This window comes from Euprymna scolopes, chromosome 2, assembly GCF_053919585.1.
Source record: "Euprymna scolopes isolate OS-2025 chromosome 2, ASM5391958v1, whole genome shotgun sequence".
NCBI classification, from domain to species: domain Eukaryota; kingdom Metazoa; phylum Mollusca; class Cephalopoda; order Sepiida; family Sepiolidae; genus Euprymna; species Euprymna scolopes.
Window position 1 is genome coordinate 116410459 of NC_136483.1, and position 26164 is coordinate 116436622.

The following is a 26164-nucleotide window of genomic DNA, read 5'->3' on the forward strand; positions in this document are numbered from 1 at the left end:
CTGTATGTGCTCTGCACTTATCTCGGCATTGTTTCCAGTCGTCCTGGGCTTCTCCTTGCCACTGGACTCAAGCAGTGCCAATTCAGGAGTGGTGTGGTTAGAGATTGTGCGACCCTTGCCACACAATTACATGCACAGCTGCCCCTACAGGGAGTATCCTTTGTCTTTCAAGACTGAACGGAGGCATTGAGAAAATACAACTAACTTGTATATATATATATATATATATATATATATATATATATATATATATATATCTCATCCACAGACAAAATATTCTGCTGTATCACACCTTTCCAATGTGATTTGACAAGTAAGTACTTCACGCTGAGATTGAAACTTGATCGTTTTGTCAACAGTTGGGTTTTTAACAAATTACACTATCAACAAAAGCTACAAAAAGAAATCTTAATATGCACATTATCAATTGTTTAGCGTGTTCTATTCCTCTATACGAGCTAATGGTAGCCCGCAATCTCCCTTACCAAAATTTTCAAGAAAAGTCAAAGATATATACAGTCATCCATAGACTGTGTTTCACTGTATCATAGCTCTTCAGTGTGTCTAGACAAGTAAGTACTTCAAGTTGAGATAGAGATCTGACCGTTTTGTCAACAATCAGACTTCTTACCCAGTACGACATACACATGAATCCTCCTCATATTTTTTATTGCGAAAATATATGTTCTTGAAATGGGTGGAAACAATTGTTTGTAAATAAAGTGTCTTTGAAGGAAATATGAAATATAGTTCTCTGAATAACTATGGTTTATAAGGTGTTAAATTAAGAGCTCTATTCATACGCTATTGAGCTGCAACATAAATCTTTTGTAACTTAGATATTTATACAGATATTCTTCTTCTTCTTCTTCTTCTTCTTCTTCTTCTTCTTGGAGGAGATTTCTCTTTAAGAACAACAAGTCAAAAAAACTAAAATACATCTGTAGAGATATACACATAAACAAAATTTAAAGATGTAATAATAAGAATCATCATAATTTTTATAATAATAATAATATCTTTAAATTTTGTTTATGTGTTTATCTTTGTACATGTATTTTAGTTTATACGTAATAAATATTCCAGGATTATATTAACTGAAAAACCTTATTTTGAATCTTTTCTCTTTAAATTAAAGCTTTATCATTTCTGTGTGCGGTTCAATGATTTTGTTTTTTTCAATACAAAAAGAAAAAAAATATTGAACTGAATTAAATTTTTAATCTTGATGGTTATTCTTCCTCATAGCAATTTTTTTTTCTAGCTGATGTACTGTTTAAAAAAAAAAAAAAAAATCATCATCATCCCACTTTGTCTTCCCTTCTTCATCTAATTTGTCTCTTGTATAAAATGTATCAAATATAAATTTTTAAATGTTTTATATGGAAGATTCTCTCAATAAAAATGGAGAAATATTAATCTGCTTCTGGTGTGATTTTTGTCTTTATATTCTGTGGTTTGTTTACTTTTCTATTTAATTTTTCTATTCTGTTGGATTTTATCTTTATATTAAATCGCATACATAACCTGATAAATTGCTATCAAATCTATCTATTGCTAATGGAGACTTGGTATCTGTTGTATTATTTTTCAGTGCTCAGTTCATTGTGATAGCATAGCATAGTACATTCACGAAACCATCTTACCAAGTATTACCTCCTCCATTGAAAAGTAGTGTAATATCTGTTCTATCGTTATGATACAAACCTTTCAGGCATTACCTTCTCCTTTTCTGGGGAAGAGTGGGAAGTAATGTAGTATCTGTTCTATGGTCATGATATACAAGTAACAATGTTATGTATATAAAACGAAAATGCTTTCGATGTGCTCTTTAATTTTCGTTTCTCTCTTTTTTTTTTTTTTACATAGTCATTAAGTCTATAATTAAATTGTTGTTACAAACGTAAATGCTTTGTGCAACATTCTTTCTGAAGGATAATCTTGCTAATTAATCTTATCGTTCGCTTGTACAGAAATAAGATTTGCTACTTACTGTTTTAGCCGGAGCCAACACGGAAGACAGTAAGTAGTTATTGTTATAAGTGTCAAAGAATAGACTTGCTAAAATTATCCGCCCATAAATGAAATTATCCGATGGAACTAAAAGTGTGTTCGATGATGATGATGATGATGTCTTCCAACTCTAATCTAGCATGTGCATTATTTATCAGCGATGGTTGAATGAATATTAGTGCAGCTTGTGATTGCATAACTTTCACGAGATGATGTTGCAACCTTCACGTGCTCCCTCTTGTGAGTACCTGTTTTTTTTTGTTTTTTTAAAAAAGAAGACTGGAAACTAATGTGAACAACACCTGAATAAAACAAGCCAATAAACTCGCTGATTCACACAATTCGTGGCTGAGTTTTCATCATTATTTTTTTGCATATGGCACCCTTGTGCATGGTGTTTCACCCTTCCATACCACCACTAAGACAATCTTTCCCAACCTTTCTATTTCTTTTTTACGTCCACTCTATTTCTCGACTATTGAAGCTCTCTCTGCCCACAAATGAGGCAGATTATACAGTTTTGAAACAATATTAGTGAGTAGGATGATGATAGATGTGTAATGTGAGTCTTAAATACAGGCTTAGATCTGATGACATCATTGGAAAATTAATCTGAATTTTTTTTGTATTTTACTTCACTAAGTTTTAAGAGATCAAGGGGCTTCCTCCTGTGATTAACGCTTGATTCTGTTATGATTTAAATTTATATCCGAGGGCTCTTTTAAGAATAGATACCGTTCCCTTTATAGCTGCTATCTGTATTTCGTTACAGCTTGGTCTTCCTTGGAATAATTTTAAGTATTTCCGAAGATTCTTTTTTTAAGCCAGTTGCTCCTATCACAATCGGTATAATGTTTATTTCTTTCAGAGACATCATGTCGTTTTTAGATCATTTTTTAGGTCCTGATATTTTGTTATCTTTTCCCGTTCAGCTCTGTTAAGGCCGAAATCATTTGGGACTGTGACATCGACAATGAGTGCAGTTCTTTCAGGCTTGTTCCATATAACAATATCTGGTTTGATGGCCTTGTCTTTTATGTATCTGCCTGCCTGTATGTCTTTGTCATAGAACACGGTCACTTTTCCGTTTGATGTTATCGGTAGTGGTTCATGTTCCCAGATGTTCGTCGATCTGTCAAGTTGTATCTCTCCACAGATCTTCCAATAGAGGCATTTACATACTTTGTTGTGGCGTGCAGTGTAAAGACCATCTGCCAATACGATTGTGCATCCAATCATTAGGTAGCTTGCGCTTTCAATCGCTAAGTGGCAAAACCTACACTGCCCATTTGTTTGTAGGCCAGCCATTTTTTTAAATCCATTTGTGAGTAAACCCTGATATTGACTGGCTACAATAAGTCTTTCGTCATCAAATGGAAGTCTCCAACTCTTGAGCCATTGGAATGAAGCATCTTTGTCTATGTACTCCTGGTTCAACTCCTCTAGGAACTTCCCTGCTTGCTTATTTTGTTTCCATCCTTCTTTTCTTGTCTCAATCTCTATTTCTGTGTATTTTTTCCTTTTTATTCTTGCAATCTGTGCCGGTGGTTTATCGTGTGCATCAACAGTGTTCTCCGATATGACTCCTCCAAAGTTTTCAGCAAGCTTTGTAATTGAGGTTTGTTGTGAAAGATGATTATGATGGTTTTTCACCATTTCCATTGTCATGTCCGTTGAACTTTTAATATATTGGCCCATGCTTACTATAGTGGCTCGATATGCATGGTTGAATTCAGTGAGGCCTAAGCTCCCTTCCTTTCGTGGTAGGTATATCCTGTCCATGCATTGGTTTCGGTATGTTACCTTATGTAGGGATAGTTGTTTCTTGGTCTTGGTATCGAGCCTGTATTGAGGTCAGTCTTTAATAACGAAACCGTACGTGATCACAGGTATTGCAAACTGGTTTATAGCCGTAATTTTGTTTTTAGGGATTAGTTCAGATTTGAGAATCTTTTTCAGGTGTACTGTATATTCTTGTTCTACTCTACGTCTCATTTTTTCATGTTCCACATTTATGTTTTCCTCAATGCCGAGGTATTTGTATGTGGAATCCTCTTTCAAATCTTCAATGAGGCTGTCATTGATGCGAAGATGTTCGGATGTTGTTTTTCCCCTTTTTTATTGTGCATTTAGCACATTTGTCAAATCCAAACTCCGTGCAGATATCATCTGAAAACGTTTTCACAATTTCTATCAGGGAGACAAGGTGTTTTTCTGTCTCTGCATAGAGTTTTAGATCGTCCATGAAAAGTAAATGATTCACTCTTTTACTTTCATCTTTTTTTCTGCCTCTACTGAGATTGTACCCGGCATCACATTTTTTTTAGAAGCTTGCTGAGTGGATCGATTGCAAGGCAGAATAGTAGCGGTGATAGGCTATCGCCTTGAAATATGCCTAGCTGGAAGCTAATGTTTGAAGAGTGTATTGTCCCTTCCATGTGGTGTAGGGAAATAGATGTTTGCCACATTGTCATTTGTTTTGTAATAAAAGATCTTATGTTCACATCAACATTATACAGCTCCAGACACCACATTATCCAGGAATGAGGCACACTGTCAAATGCCTTTTTGTAGTCAATCCAGGCCATTGACAGGTTTCATTGTCGCTTCCTACAGTCTTCCAAGATTGTTTTGTTATGAAGAAGTTGATCTTTTGTCCCAAGCTTGTTTTTCGTGCACCCTTTCTGCTCCTTCTCAAGGTATTCACCATCAGTCAAATGCTGATAAATTGCATCGGCAATTATTCCAGTAAGCCATTTGTATGTGGTTGAAAGGCAGCAGATAGGCCGGTATTTATTTGGCAAAGGTGTTTCCTGGCTCTTGGATATAAAAGTTGTTTTGCCAATAGTGAGGCATTCTAGTGGTTCTTCTTTGCCACCAATAATTCGGTTGAATGCTTGGGCATAGTGTTGGTGTAGTACCGTCAGCTTTTTTAGCCAGAAATTTGGAATGTTATCAATTCCTGAGCTTTTGAAGTTGCTGTAGTGGATTATCTTTTTATTTAAAGCTGCTTTGGTAATTTCCAACGCTGGCATTTTTTCCTTGCCCTTGACTGCTCCTTTTATTGTGCCTATCAACTCCCTCTCCTAATGTTGTTTTGGGTCCTCATACAGTGGCCTCCAGAATTTATCGATCTGTTCTTGTGTTGGTGGTGATGTTACTTTGATATTATCCCTGATGAGATTTCGGTACACTATTCTTGGGTTTCTGTCAAACAACCTGTTTATGGACCCGGACTCAATTTTTTGTTGCTTATTTCACAGCCTTTCACTTTTGCCTGATTTTCTGCTATATGGGCTCTTAACTGTTTCATGGTTTGAAGGGAGTATCAAGATTTTAAAGTTCTCACCTTCTTTTTTAAGTTTTGTCCGGGATTTTCGGTCCGCGGGAAAGAAGATATCGGGGATATTTCTTTTCTGAGACCATTTATCCTTTTTTGGAGTTTGGTTTTCCAGATGGTTCATTTGGTTTAGACCTCCTGTGTGCTCCTTTTTTCCTTTCTGATGTTTAGGGAAGGAGTTTTGTTTGGATAAACCATGCGGCCCCATATGTTGCATGGTTAATTTCTGTTAACGAAGCATCTGTTGGTATTAACTTAGAGAGGGCATCGTTCACTTTTACAGCAAGATTTTCGAAGGTCTTGGTCATCTTTATTTGGACCAGTCTGGGTCGGTCTTGTAGTTGTAGATGCCAAGTTCTTTCAATTTGATTGGCCAGCAGGTTCTCTAGCTCAATCTGTTCTGCATCTATCAGTAGATTTTGATTATTATTTTGGCTCTGTTGTTTCCTCAGAATCTGGTGGTCTTGTTTCTTTGACAGGCCATTCATTGATGAGGAGATTTTGGTGGGTGCTCCTTCTTTCGGTGGAGATCTCTCCATTGTGTCACGTGCCTGTGTCGCAGGGTTTGTTGCTGGGCTATATATATTGGCTGTCTGGTTACGTTCCTGCATGGGGACGGGGTTGTCGATTGGGCACTTCCCGTTTGTCACCATCTGGTGAGTGCAGCGTTTTAGTTCTGCAATCTCATCATATGAGAATGTTCCACTCATCCAGAAGTTGGATTTCTGGGAAGTCAGTCTTCCCTTTGGGATGTTATTTTTGTATGGGCAATGGTCGTAGAAAATTCTTTGCCATTCTGCACACCGTTCTTTCAGCCCTGTATATTTGGCTTTGGCATACTCCATTGTCCATATAAGGGTCCACTTTTCTTCCCGGCTCCACTGTGTTTCGTGGTGTTCTCCCTAGTCTTTTTGGGAATTGAAGTCAGTTTCAGCCACTTTTATGGCTCTCTCCTTTATCTCATTAATCTCATGTGGACGTATATATTTATCAATTTATAGAGAGTAATTTTTTGGTTGTTGTTGCCTCCAGTTTTTCTCTTGGTAGATCCGTTTTTTTTATTTGGCCCTCGAATATTTTGTCCTTGCACCTACCCCATTTTTCAAATCTTAAGTATTTGAAGCAGTGAAGGATTTTTTTCTTTTCCACAATCGACCAATTCACTGTTTTATAATTGCGTTTTCGTGTGGTCTTTGCTTGTTTTTTCCGGAGTCCAGGATCAGAATTTGTCTGGTCTGGTGGATTCTCCAGTGTAGTGTTGCTACCTGTAGTAGTATCACTGGGAAAAGTTGCACTGTTATTTTCCACGTATGGCTCAGTGCGTACACATGCTGAGGGGACCTTTTCATCCTGGGCGTCGTCATGATGATGGTGATGATGATGGTGATGGTGATGGTGATGATGGTGATGATGATGGTGATGATGCCAGTGTTTACTTCTTATTATTTTCTTGTTCATATATTTTTTGGGGGAACATTTGGTTGGGGTTTACTTTGTGAAAGGATCATCCTCATATTTGTATATCAACCCATGTTCCTTTGCAGGGACACTCTGAGATACAATAATAAACCCCTTTACAGGGAGACCGAAGATACAGGAGGTCTGTATCTAGTAGCCTTTCCCATTCTCTCCTGTAGCCTTTCCCATTCTCTAGGGAGATGCGTGTGGAATAAGAGATTTTGATGGTATGGCCATGTTGAAAGAATGGATAAAAGATCTTGGGTTAGTAGATGTAGAACAGTTAGCAGGTTAGCTAGCAGGTTCAGTTTTTAGGAAAAACCAAGGAACACATGGGAGGAAGTGTTAAGAATGGACTTGAGAGAAATAAAGATCTGGCCAGAGATTGGTCTATTTGAAAGTTAATTTTTAAAAACCAGCTAGTGTATGCCAGCATAGAAAATAGATGGTAACTTCTTCTTCTTCTTCTTCTTCTTCTCATCATCATCATCATCATCATCATCATCATCATCATCACAACAACAACAGCAATTTTGTTTTTCTTTTTGGAAATTTAACTAAAAATTACTGAATTTTTCACTGTCGTCATCTCTAGTATCTAACGGGGTTTTCAATCAAATTGCATTGTCATTAGCTTCAAAATTGATTTTCTTACACACTATGCATAATGCTTCAAGCCAACTACAACATCCTTCTATTTATTTATTTATTTATTTTGATAGCGCTTTTATTTTATTTATACCAGATGAGTTGATGTACAGAAGAGAAACGTTCAATAAATCAAGCATCGATGGTTATTTTAACTAATATTAAAGTAGATTGCCTGATGTTAATTTTTATTGTTATTTTTGTTACTTTTGCATGAATTATGTTGGGAAAATTATGAACCAACAATTTTCTCTCTCAACTGCTAAAATAGCAGTAAAATGGCTTACAATAAAATATAGTATTTCAGCAGTGATTTGCCTACTTGATTTATGTAGAGTTTCGTTAAATGCTTGTGAAAACACGTTAATATCAATCCTGGTCTGCTCATTTCTTTTAGGGGTTATTCTATTAATATTTCTTCTATGAAATTTTCTTTGTATGATTTTTCACATAGCAGAGTCTGGTAGCCGGGAAATATATATTCTCTCTCTTTCTCTTTTTTTAACAACATCATTGATCGATCTGTTAATAATGTTAAGCGTATTTCTTTTGTCTGCAATCTTGTCTATCTTGCAAAGTTACTCCTAGATTAATTCTTAAACATTTCATTCCAAAGACATCAAACTTTCTTCTTCTCATCCTTTGCCAGTATAGTGCTTGTTTCACACAAACAGAAGAATTTTCAGATTTAAAACTGATTATCACTTAGCACTTTTATCCATTACTTTTATTTTGAGAAATGCAATTGCAATGGAAAGAAGCTGGAGGAGCGCTATGGATCTTGCTTCGGATCAAAACCGACGGGATACTTTGACTGTCTTATGCGTCACAGGATGTGGGGTTTAAGTCTAAGTAAGTAAAATGTCCAGGCCCTGTTAAGAAATACAGTTACGTACAAATATATGTAGCCTGGGATGGCTGATAGAACGAGAGCAAGCTACCACTGTAGATTAAATAAAGAGTTCTATTTGAAATTCTGTATAGATTTCTATTTGACAGAAAGATTCTCAAGTTCAACAAGACGCACTTGAAGTTTGAAGGTTACATCCACTGAAACGTTGTGAGAACATTTTAGATGAGAACAGTCGTGTGAATAATCCAAATAATCCAAAAACTAATTTTATATGGGATTAAAATTCTAACATTTCATAGGATGTCCAGCTGATTTTTTTTCATGGACATTGAACTACCTTTCCAAAAATAAATATTAAAAAAAAAGAAAAGGCAAAAAGCGAAGCAGTAATGAAAGTGAGAACACTTCCGGCCAACACTTCGGGGTTGATACAGCTAGAAAATGATATTTTATCAACATTTCTGCCTGACCGACTTTTACTTAGGAATAAAGTGTAGTATCCTTTCTGATATTACACTTCATCTATTCTGTTCTCGGTCAGTAAAAAAGAAATCCTTCTAGACTAAGGCATTTAAGTTTTTGTCCCAATCTTAAGTGCTTCTTTTGGAGGAGCTGCTCCCCCCCCCCTCTCCGTAATAAATACTGATCGTGTGAAGCCAAGTAAATAAGGACCCAACATGGGTTATTCCACTGTAAAGGTTAACAAGCAACCAACTCTGTTAGACATGAAAAAAAAAAAAAAGAAAATAGGCCTATTAGAAGAATAAACTGAAACTCATAATAAAAACTATTGTGGTTGATGATGTATATTTTATTTTGATTTTTGTGTCTACATTTCTGCCTAACTGCAGTTGTGACTCATTGTGTTCTTTTAAATCAGCCATTTAGTATAGTTTATAGATGGTCAATACAACATTACAATCTCTTTTTTCCTCTTGTTGAATTATTCAGATCTGCTTCTTGTCTCACTCCTGAATTGAACAGGTTTGTTTATGACGGTTTTTATTGGGGCGTAAAAAGAACGATAACAAAACGTAATAAAGAGAGAGATAAGAGGGTGGGTGAGGAAGAACTCCACTATCACCCCTGGAAACATGATTGCCCCAAGGTTATCATTTTATGGATATTTGTTGATAAAATGAGTTTGATTATAACAACAATCCTAAATAATAATAATAATAATAAACGCCTCCCCCCTCCTCCTCCTCTGTTTTCATTGTCCTTTACTTTTCTTATTTCATCAAATCATTATTTTTATGGAGCAAAAAAAAAAAAAAAATGAAATGGTTTGCAGTACATGGTGTCTTTCTCCCCACCCCCTCCATTAACAAACTGGGCAATCGCCTAGGGCTCGATGGTGTGCAGGCTAGCATGGTGATACCCCGAACCTATATAACACTCGGATACGTCTATATATGGAATACTTTTGCCATATCTTTTGTGAGAGAACGGTTGTAAGGAAAAAAGTGATCATCCACTTCCTACTAGGGGAGGCGCTGCCGCACACAACTCTATTGACTGTCTTTGACAGTGTACACACTTTGAAATCTAGTAGAAAGTGGGTGGTCGTTTTTCTTCCTGACAACCCTTCTCCAATAGAAGATACGTTACTAGTCTCACTATTCTATTGCTATTTTTATGAAAGGTGCTTGACTGAGCTCCAATCTTTCGTTCCCTCTTCTTAAGACATTCACAGCAATAACTTGTTTTTCTATCACAGTGATAAAATCTTTTCGTTCTGCCTCTATATGTCTAGCACCAGGGTAGAATTCCTATGGACATGGCTTCTTTGCCAGAGTTTTCCACATGGGGAAGACATCATTGTAGGATTGTTTCACTGCTGAATACAACTTGGCCATTTTTAAATGAAATATCAACAATAAAAAAAATTAGCCCATGATAAGTGTTTTGACTAAGAAAACGGCAATTCTTTTCTTTTGTCAGATACTTTGCTTATGAAATATGAGAACTAAAGGATAAAATAGGGACAGCGAGTTACAATTGTACCATCTATTTTGAAATGCAAACTTACTACTACCGCTTGCATCGTTACAGTAAAGCAATAGTTTAAATTGCCATAAAGTAAAAATGTTTACCTACTATTATGATAGAAAAATAATTTTAAAAAAAAATGAACAGGCTAATATATATAAAATGCGACTAATCCATTCATGAAAGGTGAGCTTAATGAAAGTCAGCAGTGGTGTTTTATCGCCTGAAGAGCTAAGATCATTGCACAATAAATGAGAAAAGAACAACTGGATCGAAATGATTCGTTGACCTAAATTCCTTGATTTTGATCAGTATTATAAACGATATTGTCTGAGAAAAGTATACTCCCTAACAAAGTTCCAGTGGTAAACATGTTGTTTCTAAGATCATTATTGAAAATAGTGTTATTGGTGGAAAGTTTACTATGTGATAAAGACCTAATGGAAAACATGTTGTATGTACCGTGCCAATGGAGAAAAGTATACTACTTAACAAAGTTCCAATGACTAGCATGTTGTTTCCAGTTTTTTAAAAATTATTTCTTCAAACGTTTATATTAATATAATCATTTGATTTTGTATTACTGTTTGTTCAGTTTTATATATTAATCCTCTATAATTATATTTAAAATATAAAGAAAAAAATTAATCTAATCTATTGTTTAAGCCCTTTCCAAATTTGTTGAGATTTTATATTGAAATCCTAACAATGCTAAGTGTTTGCTTTACAAATCATTCGATAAATCCAGGATAAAAAATCATTTAATCATATTTATAATGAAAAAAAAAAAAAAAAAAGAAAAAAAGACGGACAACAGATCACTTTCATTCCTGGTTTTAAATCTCTCCAGTATAAAACAGTTGCAAAGGGGAAGAAGGTGGCTTGTTACTTTTGATGCATCTAGGACCAGGCTTTTATCTTTGCGTCATCGGCGCTCTGATCCCCATCTGGCATCGGTTTAGATGAATTGCTCTCGTCTTGGGGAGGCCTCATGTTTTGACAAGCTTCTGGGCTTGACCTTTACTCCTGATCTTAAATGGAACACATGCATTGAGTCCGTTGCCTTCCATCGATCCAGTGGGTGTCTCTGCTGATGCAATTCTCTATCTATGTGAGAGCCGGGTACGTCCAGGGATGGAGTGCTGTTACCACGTTTGGGCAGGAGCTGCTAGGGGGGACTTGTCCTGCCTTGGTAGAATTTGGGATGGGCTTCGTAGCCTCGTAGGGGATGTCTTTTTCTCTTCCCTGCAACCTCTTTCTCACAGAAGAGATGTTGTGAGTTTGTCTCTGCTTTGTTATTATTTTCATGGCAGGTGCTCAGCTGAGCTCCAATCTATTGTCCCCCCTCGCCAAACTTTCACGAGAAACACCCGTCTAGCGGAAAACACTATCACTGATTTCTCCCACTCTATCTGTGCCGAGACCTAAGTGTGGATTACATGAGCAAAGCTTCTTTCTTAGAACTGCACGCCTGTGGAATTGTCTTTCGTATTCCTGCTTTCCAGCTGACTACAATATGGTTGTCTTCAAGTCTAACGTAAACAGGTTTTTGATGAGCCATTCCATATAAATTAACAAATTTACCGAATTTCCATTACTAATGATTACTATATTGTCCAATTTCTACTGTACACTCTTTACCCTTATCCTTGAGTGGCATCTTGGCCTTAATAAGTGTTGATGCCTATGTAAAAAAAAAAGGAAAAAAAAAGTTAATCATGTAGATATGGAGATACCCTTCAATGATTACTATTATCTACACTAAAGTGAAAACTAAATCAAAATAAAGATGATTCCTCCATTTTGATCAAGGATATTTTTGTTAGACACTTTTCTTTTTTCCTTACCAGGGCTCTACATTGCGAGTGAAACAGTCGTATTTGCGAGTGATTTTTCAAAGTGGCGACTAGAAATAATGAAACACTTATCTTTTGGCGATTGTATTTCTCTCACCGACACTCTTGCAAAGCTCACTACCAAGTGAAAAATATCTTTTCAACTTCTTTTTTTTTTTTTTTTTAAATAAAACGAGCAAAGTCAAATTATTTAAACAATAAAAGGTACAACAAAACAATATACTTTTTTTTTTTAACAACGGTTGTTTAAAAAACATCTGGGGAAATTCGAATGTTTCTACGTTCAAGTATCAACATAAAATTCAGTGTATATTAATAATTTCTTAATTAAAAAAAAAATAACATTTTTTATGGAAATCACTCCTGACAGGCATGACCCACTTGATGTAAGGGGCTAAAAATACTTCTTCAAGGTCAAAAACTAGTCAACAGAAAGTGTTAGATGGATAGATTTTGACCCATGAAAGCAACAGTTCTTCATCAGAAACATTACTCATATATTGTAAGGGAAGTGAGAGTTACAAGGCTGCCGAAAGTAAACTAAACATTCACTTTTTACTCTCCTAAATTCGTTTCGAAGGTTTGCTGTTCTTATGTAACATTACTTTTTCATTTTGCTTCATACTGACATGAAAAAAAGCACTTTATTTTTTTTTTTAAATAGGTTCAACTTTTATCATAAACTCTTAAAATTTTGGTATGTTTTAATGCTTTCAAAACTGTACTTAAGCATAGCAGTATTAAAAGTTTCAGCCATTTTTCATTTTTTTAAATAGTCCAACTTTTGTCATAAACATTTAAAATCTTTGCGCATTTTGATGCTTTATTTTGATGCTTTGAAACAGCAGCATTTAGAGTTTCAGCCATTTTGTTTTTTCGATATTAGACTACAACGCATACAAAAAAAAAAAAAAAATCAAAAGATTTGTACTTTCATTGAAAAGAATGTTCCCTAGAATCATTAAATTCCCGGAATTAAATTTCAGACACTCGTTCAATTCGAAAAAAATATTCTAATCTTAACGCGATGAACTAAGTTCAATTAATGATCTTTTTTTTATAAATGAACTTTTTTAAATGTCTAAAGTCAGAAGTACTGAATCTTGTTTTATGGGTTTTTTTCGCTTTGAAGATAAAGATACGAAGTAAAATTGAAAAAAAAAATCATAAAAAAAAATAAGATATCATATTTAAAGAAACCTAAAATATTTAACTTACAAGATAACAGTTGGCTTTTAATTAAGTTTTGTTTGAATCTTATTTGGTAGTTTGCATCTGGTTAGAAATTATATAGCTTCTCTGTAGTTATATATATATATATATATATATATATATATATATATATATATATGGTCTAAGTTATCTTTCATTATTTTGTCATATATTGTAGATTTGAAGAAGGAGAGCATGATGTGTTGTACAAATGCCTAATACTGCTATCTACTTGTACAAATTTTTAAGTCATAAATGCACAAGTTCAATTATTATACCAATGTCATTTAAAATTCCCTCTGATCCATTTGGGCAGAATAAAATACAGAAGGTATTGCTTTTGGAATGCCCTTCGTGTGTAAACACACACACACACACACACATACATACATATGATATATAAATAAGAAATTTTAATTTTCCATTTTCCACGTGTGTGTGTGTGTTTATTAACTTTTAGTTTTTATTCTTCAAAAACTTTCCCAAAATAATTAATTCAAAGAAAAAACTTAAAATTCGAAATATGTGGTGCAGTTTTGACATGGAAAAAACATTTTCTTGTTTTTTTTTTTAGTGTAGATGTTAAGATTCAAAATATAAGATGCGTCTATGAAGTGGAATGAATGTTTATTGGTTTTTTTTGTTGTTGTTTTGTTAGGAATGTGGTGTAAAAAAGATCTAAATTTAAGTTTTGTTTGTTTAATATTATTAGGTTGATGAAAAAGTTCTTGCGGAGTTTTTAATTTTGATTTTAAACGATGTATTTTCAAAAAAGTTTTCGTACAATACATTTACTTTATACATTATTTTAAAGAGCATTTGCTGTTTATTTTACAATTGTTTTCAAACAATTGTCTTCTTTTCAGAACGTTGAAAACAAGATGGAAAAAAAGCAAATTCGCACAATTTCCTTATTTCAATTCAAGCTAAGCTGAAAAACTGCTGAAACAAAGCATTTGGCCCAGGAACCATTACTGAACGCACAGCACAATGGTGGTTTAAGAAATTTTGTGGAGACGATAAGAGTCTTGAAGATGATGAGCGTAGTGGTCGGCCATCGGATGTTGACAACGATCAATTAAAAGCCTTAGTCGAAGCCAATCCACGCACAACTGTTTGAGAACTTGCTTCTGAATTCGATGTAATGTATACGATGGTTCCCAACTACTTGAGAGAGATTAGAAAGACAAAAAACTTGATAAACGGGTGCCTCATGACAAACAAAAGAAACACTGTTATGAAGTGTTATCTTCCCTTCTTTTATGCAACAAGAACGATCTGTTTTTTTGACCGGGATTTGACTCATGATATAAAAGTGGGTTCTTTTAGACAACCGGCAATGCTCAACTCAATGGTTGGACGCCAATGAAGCACTATGACACTTCTCAAAGTCAGAGTTACACCAAAAGAAGGTCATGCTGATTGTTTGGTGATCTGCAACCAGTCTCATCCATTACAGTTTTTGAATGTAGGTGAAACCATTATAGCGGAAAAGTTACTGTCAACAAATGGATGCAATGCATCAGAAACTTCGGCAACAACACCCAGCATTAGTTAAAAAAAAAAAGGCCGTTACTGGCATAAATACACTTGTTTTGTATATTGGCAAAAGTGTGTTCATTCTGATGGTGCTTATTTTGATCAATAAATTTTTGTTTGAGCCAAAATACATTCATCTGAATTTAAAAGTTAAAAGCTGTAAGAACGTTCTTGTCAATGTGTTATTTACATGATTCAAAAATAATCAAAGGAGCATTGTTTGTGATTCAAGAAGTCTTTAGTGATATTTATTTCAAATGAATTTAACGAGTCTAGTATTTTTTAAGTAAAATAAACTTCACTGTTGAATTATTATATTATTTATAATAATTATATATATATATATATATATATATAAATATATATATATATATATATATATATATATATATATATATATATATATTAGTTCTGTTTAATAAAACTCATTTTCCTAAATTTATATGGTTGCTCAAATCAATAGTCCAGATTTAATAATTTGTTTAAGTCCGTATTTCTACCAGCATGTTGCTATGCGTATCCACTATTCCATGAACTACTTTTCCACACATATATGTGTGTGTGTGTGTGTTTGTATTTATGTGTGTGTGTGTGTGTGTGTGTGTGTGTGTGTGTGTATAAATTTCAAGCAGCACAGATATTCCTCTCCCCTTCCATAAAATCATGACTGCGCGATCATTCAAAAGGTGAAATGTTGTTGGTGGATCTCAACAGAAAATCAATAGTAAAAAAAAAGAAAGAAAATAGATAACATTTGATAGAACAGAGTAGTCTTAATGCATTTAATGATCTTTTGCGAAGTAAGTTTTTTATTCATTAAAAATTATTTTGTATTTTATGCATATAAACTTATATTTATAGCATTAAATCCATTTATACACCTATGTATTTATATGGATACATACATACATACATACATACATATAATATATATATGTATGTATGTATGTATGTATGTATATATATATATATATGTATATATATATATATATATATATATATATTTAGTAGAACCAATTTATTCACTGTTTTTTTTCTTTTTACGTTAATAACTTTTCAATACAAGGTAGATACTTAATTCTTTGTTGCAAATCAATTATAGCAAATATCCGTCCATGTTCTTAGGCAAATAAAAATAGTATTTCCAACTGATTTTAATATTTAATCCTGTTCAATATTTTATTTTTGCTTAATCATATTTAAAAGAGAGAGAGAGAAAGTTTTTATTTACACCCTCAGATAGCCTTCTGCTATCACTCATTAAAAACCAGATTTTAGTTAATGCAACATTTTTGATGCTCCAATGTTAGATGTGTTTTGTTTGGCTAATCATATTTCATATGAACGCCATCTTGGGTATTACCGGAAAATGTCAATTTTAAAATGATTAAAAATACTAATCCCTTATTATGTATTGCTTTTTATTTTTATTTATTTTTATAAATATAATATAATAATTTTATTAATATTAAGTTCGTAAAAAAAAGACAAAAAAAGAACATGAACTTCCATTATCATTACAAACGTGTTTACCTGCAATATATGATAATCAAGCAACGTTAAGAAATGAATGTGCTCTTTATGTAAGATAGGAAACTGGTGAAAGGCATATTTGTTAATGACATAAGCTGACTTTTCTTTTAAGGATATTAGTGAAGAAAATTTTTCTGCAACAGAATAATTATTTTTGTAAAAACAAAACTGAAACAAAATATTTGTTTAAGGTAAATAAGATGATACAACAACTGAAAAAAAATGTTAGTTTGTACAAATCAAATATCGAACTGTTAACTTAAGGTTATTGAGGTTCAACTTTTAAAATCTCACAAAATATGGATGTACTCAACATTGATTAGGTGAGAGGAGATATAACTAAATGGATATTTATTGAAATAAATTTTGGTAAATTAATAGTCTTTTACCTCCTTGATGCACACTTTGCCATTTTAAGGAAATTAATGAGGAATGCACGACATTCCTATTACAAGTGTCATGTCTATTCTTATCTTTTGACTTCTTCAAATTTCACGTTATAAGTTAAATAAAGTAAAGTAAAACGTCATATTTCCTTTATATGGTTGTCAAGTGCGAATGTAGTCCTCGTGATAATGTTGTTTCTCCTTTGATCAAAATGAAATATATTTATCTAAGTACCAAGAGAACTGTAATTTCAGAATATGGATGCTTATTTTCAAATATCTGTGAGTAGTTTGTGAACAAAGAAACAGATAAATAGGCAGACAGGAACGGCAATTATATATATAAATGATATATATATGTATGGCAATTAAGCTATGCAGAATCTTCCGTGTTTCATCCTCAATAGGTTTATCATGCTACATCACATGGAATCCATGTTACACACATGGGGTTTAGTTTAGTTAAGTAACTAATCAGATTCATTGTTATTTCCGCTCACAAGTTAATTACTCCAATAGTCAATGGCAGAGCTTTTCTTAAACAAAGGTTTCATTCAAAAACAAAAACTGGCAAATAAAAACAGCACTAATGATCCATTACTGAAAACCCAAAGAAAATGCATTCGACAAGGTTTAATAGTTGATAAGATGAGAGTGAATGAGTGTACATTTTGTTTAACTGCTTTCTTATAAGTAACGTACGAAATCAGTTTGTGCTGATATCTTTGGTAAAAATCATCAATTCAATCATGCTTGTGAGTGTTATGTATCTTGAAAACAAACTATTAATCAAACAATAAATACTGTAAAACTTGTAATGCTTGTTATAAACCCTTACAATGGTCATCATACATATGGGTGGCATGATTAACCTAAGTGATACCTCTGCATAATGAACATAGAAATGAAGTCCTGCAAAAGGATATGTGTTTTATGCCATTCATTAAGCAAAACAGGAAAATTACCCATTTTCGTTTGAATTTTTCAAACTACTGTTTTCATCTTGAGTGTTATTTTTGTATTTCAGTCAACATAATTTCTAATCTTCTTTGGGTGTATCTTGTCGAATTCGCAAATAAATAATAAAGGGTTTAGTTTGAAATTTTTTATAGATTCTGATTCTGACAGAAAGTTAAAATAACATTCAAGATGAGAACAGTAGTTTGAAGAATCCAAATAATACGAATATTCAATCCTTATCTGAAAAATTCAGAAATAGGAAAGTTATCTTCCTAGAGTTTGATAGGAACTCGAGAACATCTTGCAGTAAATATATTTGTTAGGTTGATAAATTGAGCAGTGTTAGATATGCAAATGATTTGTTAGCCAATCTCTGACGTTCCAACCTACATAAAAACTAATGTATTTTGTTATTTGGTTATCATTATGGCAATATTGTCGTTTGTGAGTTTATGCTTTTGCTTCTAGTCTTCAAGTTGTTTGTTTTTACATGCGATTTATTGTTTGTTTGTGTTTTTTTTTTTTAACTGTTAGTATAACCAGATTCTTCGCAGATGTTATCTACATCACTAATTTATTTCAATATCATGAAAGGGGTTTTTACAGTACTTTATTAGTGTAGTTCTGAATTTTCCAAAAAAAAAAAAAAAAAAAAAAATTTGCAGTTTTCTGTGTTGCATAAAAGACATTTTTCTTTTTGATAAAGTGAGACATTCATCTTATATAACTAGATTTATGTTGGTGCATGAAAAAATCTTTGAATGAATTTTTCAAACCTATATTTTTACTGCAGAATTATAGGATGCTATTCTTTTATTTTTGTTTTAATAAATTCCGTTTTCTTTTCTTTTTACAGGTTCATGTCATTGAAGTAAAAAATCTTCGATCCCTGGCTCCCAATAAAATAGTGTACTGTACTATGGAAGTAGAAGGCGGAGAAAAGCTTCAGACTGATCAAGCAGAAGCATCAAAACCATGGTAAGTTTATAATTATTAAATAATGTTTCTATAAGCCCGCAGAATTTATGAGTCCATTAATCATTCACATAATTGACTATAATAATAACAACACTGTGGAATCAGTAGGTTGAACACTTGACCTTGAGTCTGAATTCTGAAATTTTAGAAGGTCTGATTCCTACTCTTACATACAAAATTCCTTCTACTAGAAATAATTTAGATATTGTAGAGGTTGAAGGTGATTGGTGCTTGTTGGAGATCATCATTTTGTAGTAGGGTCACTGCATCTGTATTCATTTAACTGACCTTGGTTGGTAAGAAGAAGAGTCACCAAGTTTTCAGTTTAAGCAGTAAACATGTTATCTACAATTGATATCAATTTTATTCAATAGTTTCATCACCACATAATACTGTCCTGAAAGAGTTAGGGATGCAAGAATATAAGACAGGTTGTTTTGACCAACATCTATGTACTATAGAAATGGAATTTAATTCATGAGCTTCATCTCATCTAACCAAGTCATTGCTAGAGATGAGTAAAGGGAATACGAGGGGGCGGGCAATAAGTAATGCCCCTGACCCACTTCCAGTTGTCTGATCTAGCTGAAATTTTGCATGTGCAATGATTTATATCTCTACGGGTTATGCGGCAAACTACAGCTCTGAACTAATTGTGGTTTCTGTTTTACAGATGTTTGAACTGAGTCAGGTGTGAAATGGAGCTTGTTGAATGTCAAGCAGTGATCCGGTTTTTGTATTTGAAAGGACGCACACCACAGGAGATTTTTGATGAAATGAAAGAAACTTATTATGATAATGCCCCATCATATGACCTTGTAAAACGCTGGCATCGTGAATTCAAAAATGGCTGGAAGTCTGTGGAAACAGCTCCCAGACCTGGTCCCCCCGCCACTTTCTGCCATTAATGAGGCATCTGTCCGTCAAGTTGAGGCTGCCATTTTGGAAGTTCGGCACATTACTATTCGCCAAATAGCCCAAGATGTCAAGATTAGTACAGGGTCTGTGGAAACTATCATTCATGACCATTTACATATGCATATGGTGTCTGCCAGATGGATTCCCAGGTTGCTCACACCATTCCAGAAGCGAGAACGCGTTGAGTGCTCGAGGATGAATTTGGAGATGTGCCAAGAAGATGAGTCAAAGATTTTCAAAAGACTGATTACACAGGATGAAACCTGGGTCCATCATTATGATCCAGAGACCAAAGCCTAGTCAATGCAGTGGAAGCACTTGGACTCACCACCTCCAAAGAAGGCAAGAGTGTAGCCCTCCACCAGCAAGGTCATGCTCACAGTCTTCTGGGACCAGGACGGAGTAGTGATGACAGATTTCCTGGGAAAAAGTACCACAATTACAGGAGCCTATTATGCTTAACTCCTGCAGGACAACACTCCGGTCCACAACTCGCATGTCGCCAGATCAGAAGCACGGGCGTGTGGTTATGAAATTTTCCCCCATCCTCCCTACTCTCCTGACCTTGCACCCTCTGACTTTCACCTCTTCCCAGCCATGAAACAACTGTTTTTGAAAGAAAAGCGTTTCCCAGATTATGCAGCCTTGATTTCTGAAGTCACATCGTGGTTGGAGGACCAATCTGGGGTGTTCTACAAAAACGGTCTCCAGAGCTGCATCAAATGATGGGAGAAATGCATAACTCTGGGTGGTTCCTATGTAGAGAAAGACTAATAACTGTGCTAAGTTTTGTTGCTCTATTGCTATGGGAAGTGGGTCAGGGCATTACTTATTGCACACCCCTCGTACGATGTCTGTTGGCATCTCGATTGTAACTGTTTATAAATTTGTTGCTAAATAGTTTGGGTGGGAATGGAAAAAGGTTGTGCATGCACTAAGGGTTCTAATTGCCAAGAGTATCACTACATGAGTCTTAACATATCTGTGTTATCTCACTGAATCATGTAGCAATCCATACATAAGTGATAACATATAAATGTGTAAAACAATAGATCTTAATCACATAAATGCTATAAGATCATCATCAATCATTGTACTCTGCAATTATCGTAATCAGCAGATTTTAAACTGAATATGATAATGATGACTGTAGATTGTCTCTCACTACTTTGATTTGCTGACTGATTGATCTGAAAGTCCAAAATGCCATTTTCTCACCCTTCCACCATTCCTTCTAGACATACTAAATCAGCAATTGATTGATTTTATCCTTTTGTATGTTTTCTGAGTTAATTACAGATTTCAAATTGGAAGAAAGTGAACCTTGTGTTTTTCAGCAGCCTCCTAACTTTCAATTCCCTTTTCATCCTTTAGTCCTCACATTTCATGAGTAGTGTTTCTGACAAATGGAGAACAATTGCTATTTTCTGGATCGGAATCTATTTATCTAACACTTATCATTGACTAACTTTTGATCCTGAACGATATAGATATATATAGCTCTTTACATCAAGTGGCTTCATGCTTTGCCTGGAGCGATTTTCATTTAAAAAAATCCAGTTACTTGCAGATTTTGAAAAGTTCATGAATGAAAAAACATTCATATTCTGAGTTAAATATAAGCTTTTTTGGTCATCAAGCAAAATTTAGTTTTTGTTTAGTTCAAGAATCTTGTAGTCCGAAATGTCAGAAGTGCTGAGTGTTGAGCAGTCTAATATATACAATCTTGTTTATGTGTCAAAATCAGTTTGATTTTTGTTTTGTTGTCTGCTGATGTCCATACCTAAAAATTTATATATGCTTTATATTAATTATAGCATTTGGATTTTAAAGAGGATAGCCATATTCCAAGGCTTTACAAATTCAGTGTTTCTTTTGTTTAGTTTTTTTTTTTATAAATGAAATCTAAAGAATTTCATTTAAAGCTAAGTGTCTGACTATAATTGAGGGTAACACGAAGACTCCCTTTTCATAAGCTGCTACACCAAGGTAAAGGGAGGGCACCACTCAATTCTCAAGATTACTCCACTTGTCCTTGATCCTCTTCTTATAATGTTGAGTGTTTAGCAAGGAGGCAGCAAGTAGCATTTTTTTAAAAGTCTTTGGTATAATTCGACCTAGAATTAAACGCTGATTTCACGACCCATTAATATGCCAAATGAGCCGGTCAGTACGCCAATATATTAATTTAAATAATATAACATAATAATATTAATTAAAAGAAAGAATGATATGTGACAAAAACTGTTCCAAACAAAAAGCAACATCAAAATATTTGGTGTTCATCTTTTTTTGATAATGGCAGAAATATTTTGATATTCGTTTTTGTTTGGGACATATTTCATCATCTATCACTATCGTTTACTTTTTAGAATCAGACAATTTTCATGGATTTAAGTATGGTGAACACTAGGAAGTCTTTCAGAGTCTTTCATTGCTGAAACTATTGTATTTTCTACCATTCTCTATCCTGGAATTGGGCTAGCATTGCTGAAACTATTTCTTTTACCAATCTGTATCCTGGTATTGGCTCTGGATGAAAGAGAAAACAAATATTGAAATAAACTCTTTTCTATCTAAAGAGACATATAAGACTAGCAAGAACCTGTGGAAATTTTACAGTTGCTTAAATATCTTCCATTTCTTTTTACCTTAAAGAAGGCTACATAATTTTTTTAATGAATAAAATGAACATATTAAAATTTTATTTCGTGTAGCAATTTAAATTTTAATAGTTAAAGTAAATATTCTCTTTCTTACCTTAAAAATAATTCTCAGTTTAATATCCTTGAAATAAATAAAGCAATTGTCGCAGTGAGAACACAATTTTATTTGTAACATTATATTCGATTTTGGAACAATTCATTTTGAAGTGGATAAACTGTTAATTTTTGACACTCAGCAGCACTAGATATTTCTTAATTATTATTATTATTATTTTATTTTATTTTTTTGGCATTTTATCTTTGGTCTAAAACAATGTCGTTTTTTTTTATGGGGTATAGCAGGTGATAACATGCAAACAAACAAAGGTACAGGTTTATTTTTATAAAGATAAATAAAATAGAAAACATCAAATGGGGAAATAATGTAAGAATCAATCGGGAGCCTGAACACTTGTGCAGTCGATAATTCACGCAATTGTCAAAATAGAGACAAACTCATTTTGAAGCCAATTTGTACTCACAGAATTGATCTCCGATTTTCGTCATTTATTTTGTAAAGACTTTTGTTTGTTTGCGGTCAATTTGATAAAGCAATGATTTGCTCCTCCTCCCTGACGGATATTTATTTGGCTGTCTTTCAGCTGGAGAATAGTCAAATTTAGAAAAGCACAAGAGGCCTCATGAAAAGCCAGTTTCTGAATGCGTGATAAATGGCCATCTCAGTTTAGCTTGTATTTATTTATTTATTTATTGAACTAACAGGGTTACACAATATTACATGAGTGTAGAAATCATCATCATCATCATCATCATCATCATCAGTTTAACATTCATTTTATATGCTGGCATGTGTTGGACAGGTTTAAGAGATTAACTCTTCTTTTTTCCTTGAACTTCTTACACACTTTTTTTTTTTTACAAGAGTCACCATTTATCAAGGCCCGGAGGCCACTTGAGGATAAGGGTTAATGAGTGTACAGTAGTCAAAAGGAACATTTAGTATTAATTGTTACTATTAGAAATTTGGTAACTTGGATTACTTAAGGGGAGGCTCATCATAAATTAGATTATGTTGGACTTGAAGAAAATCATACTCTAGTCAGTTGGAAAGCAGGAAAATGGAACATTGTTCCACAGGCGTGCAGTTTTAAGAAAGAAACTTTGTTCATGGAATCTACGTTTAGGTTTAGGCACAGATAAAGAGTGTGGGGAAGTTATTTATAGTAGTTTCAGCTAGATGAGTGTTTTTTGTGAAAGTCAGGACGTGGAGGACCATAGATTGGAGCTCAGACGAGCACTTGCAATGAAAATAATGATAAAACAGAGACAGGTACAAAATGTCTCTTCTGTGGGAAAAAGGTTGCAGGGAAGAGAAAAGGGCATCGTTCACTAGGCTACGAAGTATATTTTAAACTCAAGGAAGGATAAGCTGCTTCTATCAGCTCCTGCCCAGATGTGGCAACAGTACTCCATTCTGGGATGTACTTGGCTCTTATACAGGCAGAGAATTGCATCAGCAATGAGATTCCTACTGAAGAGGTAGAATGATCCCACTATTTTTCTAGCAGCCTTGGCAACAGATTTGATCCATCTCAGATCAGGAGTAAAAGTCAGACCTAGAAGCTTGTCAAAATATGGAGCCTCCCCAAGACAAGAGCCATTCATTTTGATTCATGCCAGATGGAATGTTGATGATGGAAAAATAGAAGCTTGGTTTTAGATGCATTAAAATTAACCAGCCAACTCTTTCCTCATTGCAATACATAATCAAGATAAGAGGGGAGAGAATCAGAGAGAACTTGGTCATTTACGGCCTTTGAAGTGTTGCCATAGATCGAAGTGTCATCAGCATAAATGTCTACAAATGATCTTTAGGTGTGATTTGAGAGATTATTTATATAGATCAGGAAGAGAGTTGGGCCCAGAATGGACCTCCGAGGGACTCCAGCATTAATACCGTGAGCTTTTGATTTCTGCCCATCAATCTATCAGAGAGAAATGATTTAATAATTGAAAAGACATTTCCAGCTATATCAGCGTTGGAGATTTTGTGGAATAGACCTTTATGCCATAGCCTACCAAAGGCCTTTGATATGTCAAGGGTAATTGCCCAAGAAAGGAAGCCTATATCGAGAGGTTCACTAATCCTATGAGATATAACTGTTAGCACATCTGCTGTAGATCTAGCAGAATGGAAACCATATTGCATATCACTGAGGAGGTTATTTTTGCTGACGTGGTTGACTACTTCTCTATTTAACACAGATTCCCGCAACTTACTCATGACACATAGGAGACTTATTGATCTGTATTGAGAGGGAGATAATCGATCATCTGAATTTTTTTAATACGTGACATGCTGATGAAGTTTTCCAGCATTCTCCTTAAAACAATGCTAAAACAGATTTGTAAGTATGGTAGCTAATTCTGATTGAAGCTTTTTGACCACTATAATTGGAATACCGTGAGGGCTGGTTGCTTTATTGGAATCACGGTTTTTGATTAGCTTGGCAACATCATGCACAGATATTTGTATGTAGCATAGCATGTTTTCAGACACAGGAGGAAATACAGGGAGTTGGTGGCCTTGATCACATCGGGTAGAATTAGCTGTAAAGTTTTTAGCAATGAGTTTGGTTTTGTCTGGTCCATTGATGAAGGTTGAGATAAAGCACACACTTCTGTTCGGGACCCTGTTTGTTATTTGCCAAAATTGGTGCGAACCAAGCTGCTACTTAGCTACTTTGGAGTTGATGAACTGAGCATACAACACTCTTGCATTCTTTATTACTCTTTTACAGTGGTTGCTGGCAGTCCTGAAGGTGGCTTTAGTCTCAATACATCTATTACGTTGAAAGCAATTGAAATAGTGATTTCTGTGAACAATGGCAGCAGCACATTCTGGAGAGAACTATGGCTGGCTGTTAGGTTTTTTGCTGGAATTTTTTGGAGGGTATGAAGCGGTCTATGACTACAATTAACCTTCCATCAGGTCTGATACTATGGAGGACACATTCTTTTTAAACATGGAACGTAGAGGTAGATCTGATATAAATGTATGGGAGCTATCTCAGACAGCCATTAAGTATCAATATACTGTATGATGGGCATGTATGTCAGAGGACTTACTACTTTTTGTTTTTATCTTAATACCTTGAATATGAGAGCATTTGATTTTTCCACATGTCGGGAATAGAGCATGGTGTAATCAGCAAATATACTTATCTCAGACGCAATAGTATCTGGGAGGTTGTTTTGAAAATCAGAAATAATAAAGGTCCCAGGATTGACTCGTGGAGCATACCTGCCTTAACGTGATGTTGTTGATATATACGACCATCAAGGACAACCTGAATCTTTATTTTAGATAAGAGGATATGATTTTATTAAATATTCGTTCAATAATACCATAGAAATTTATTTCATGTAAATCCTTCTTGCCAGACTGTGTCATAAACTTTGGATAACATATGTTACTGCTCTTGCTTTACCTGCCTTATCTGGTGTATGGTAGATGCATTCAGAGATGACCGTTAGGATATCTGCAGTAGAATTAGAGTTTTTGAAAACTGGTACTACAGAGGTAATTTTCTAGCTATCGTGGAAGGAATATTCATGAAAGCATTTGTTATAGTTTGTAGGGGACATCTCAGTAAAGCATATTTTTTTTTTATTATTACAAGGATAAGATGAGGTCCACATGCTTTAGAGATGCCAATTTTTTTTTATGATATCATGGTACATGGAAGGGGTGATGATTAAATCATCAAGTGTCATTTCTGTTCATAGTGAAAAATTTGAGAGAAAGTAGT

The 26164-nt window shown here is 34.2% G+C and overlaps 1 protein-coding gene across 19 annotated transcripts in view; it reads left to right on the plus strand.

Moving 5' to 3' along the window:
- LOC145294584 (calcium-dependent secretion activator 1-like) overlaps window positions 1-26164 on the plus strand; it is a 649478-nt gene that overhangs the window by 331010 nt on the left and 292304 nt on the right. For all 19 annotated transcript variants that reach the window (XM_080141411.1, XM_080141392.1, XM_080141393.1 and 16 more), the window contains exon 5: window positions 18647-18768. In XM_080141411.1, the coding sequence (XP_079997537.1) occupies window positions 18647-18768 (122 nt within the window). The remainder of the gene's footprint in view (window positions 1-18646; window positions 18769-26164) is intronic.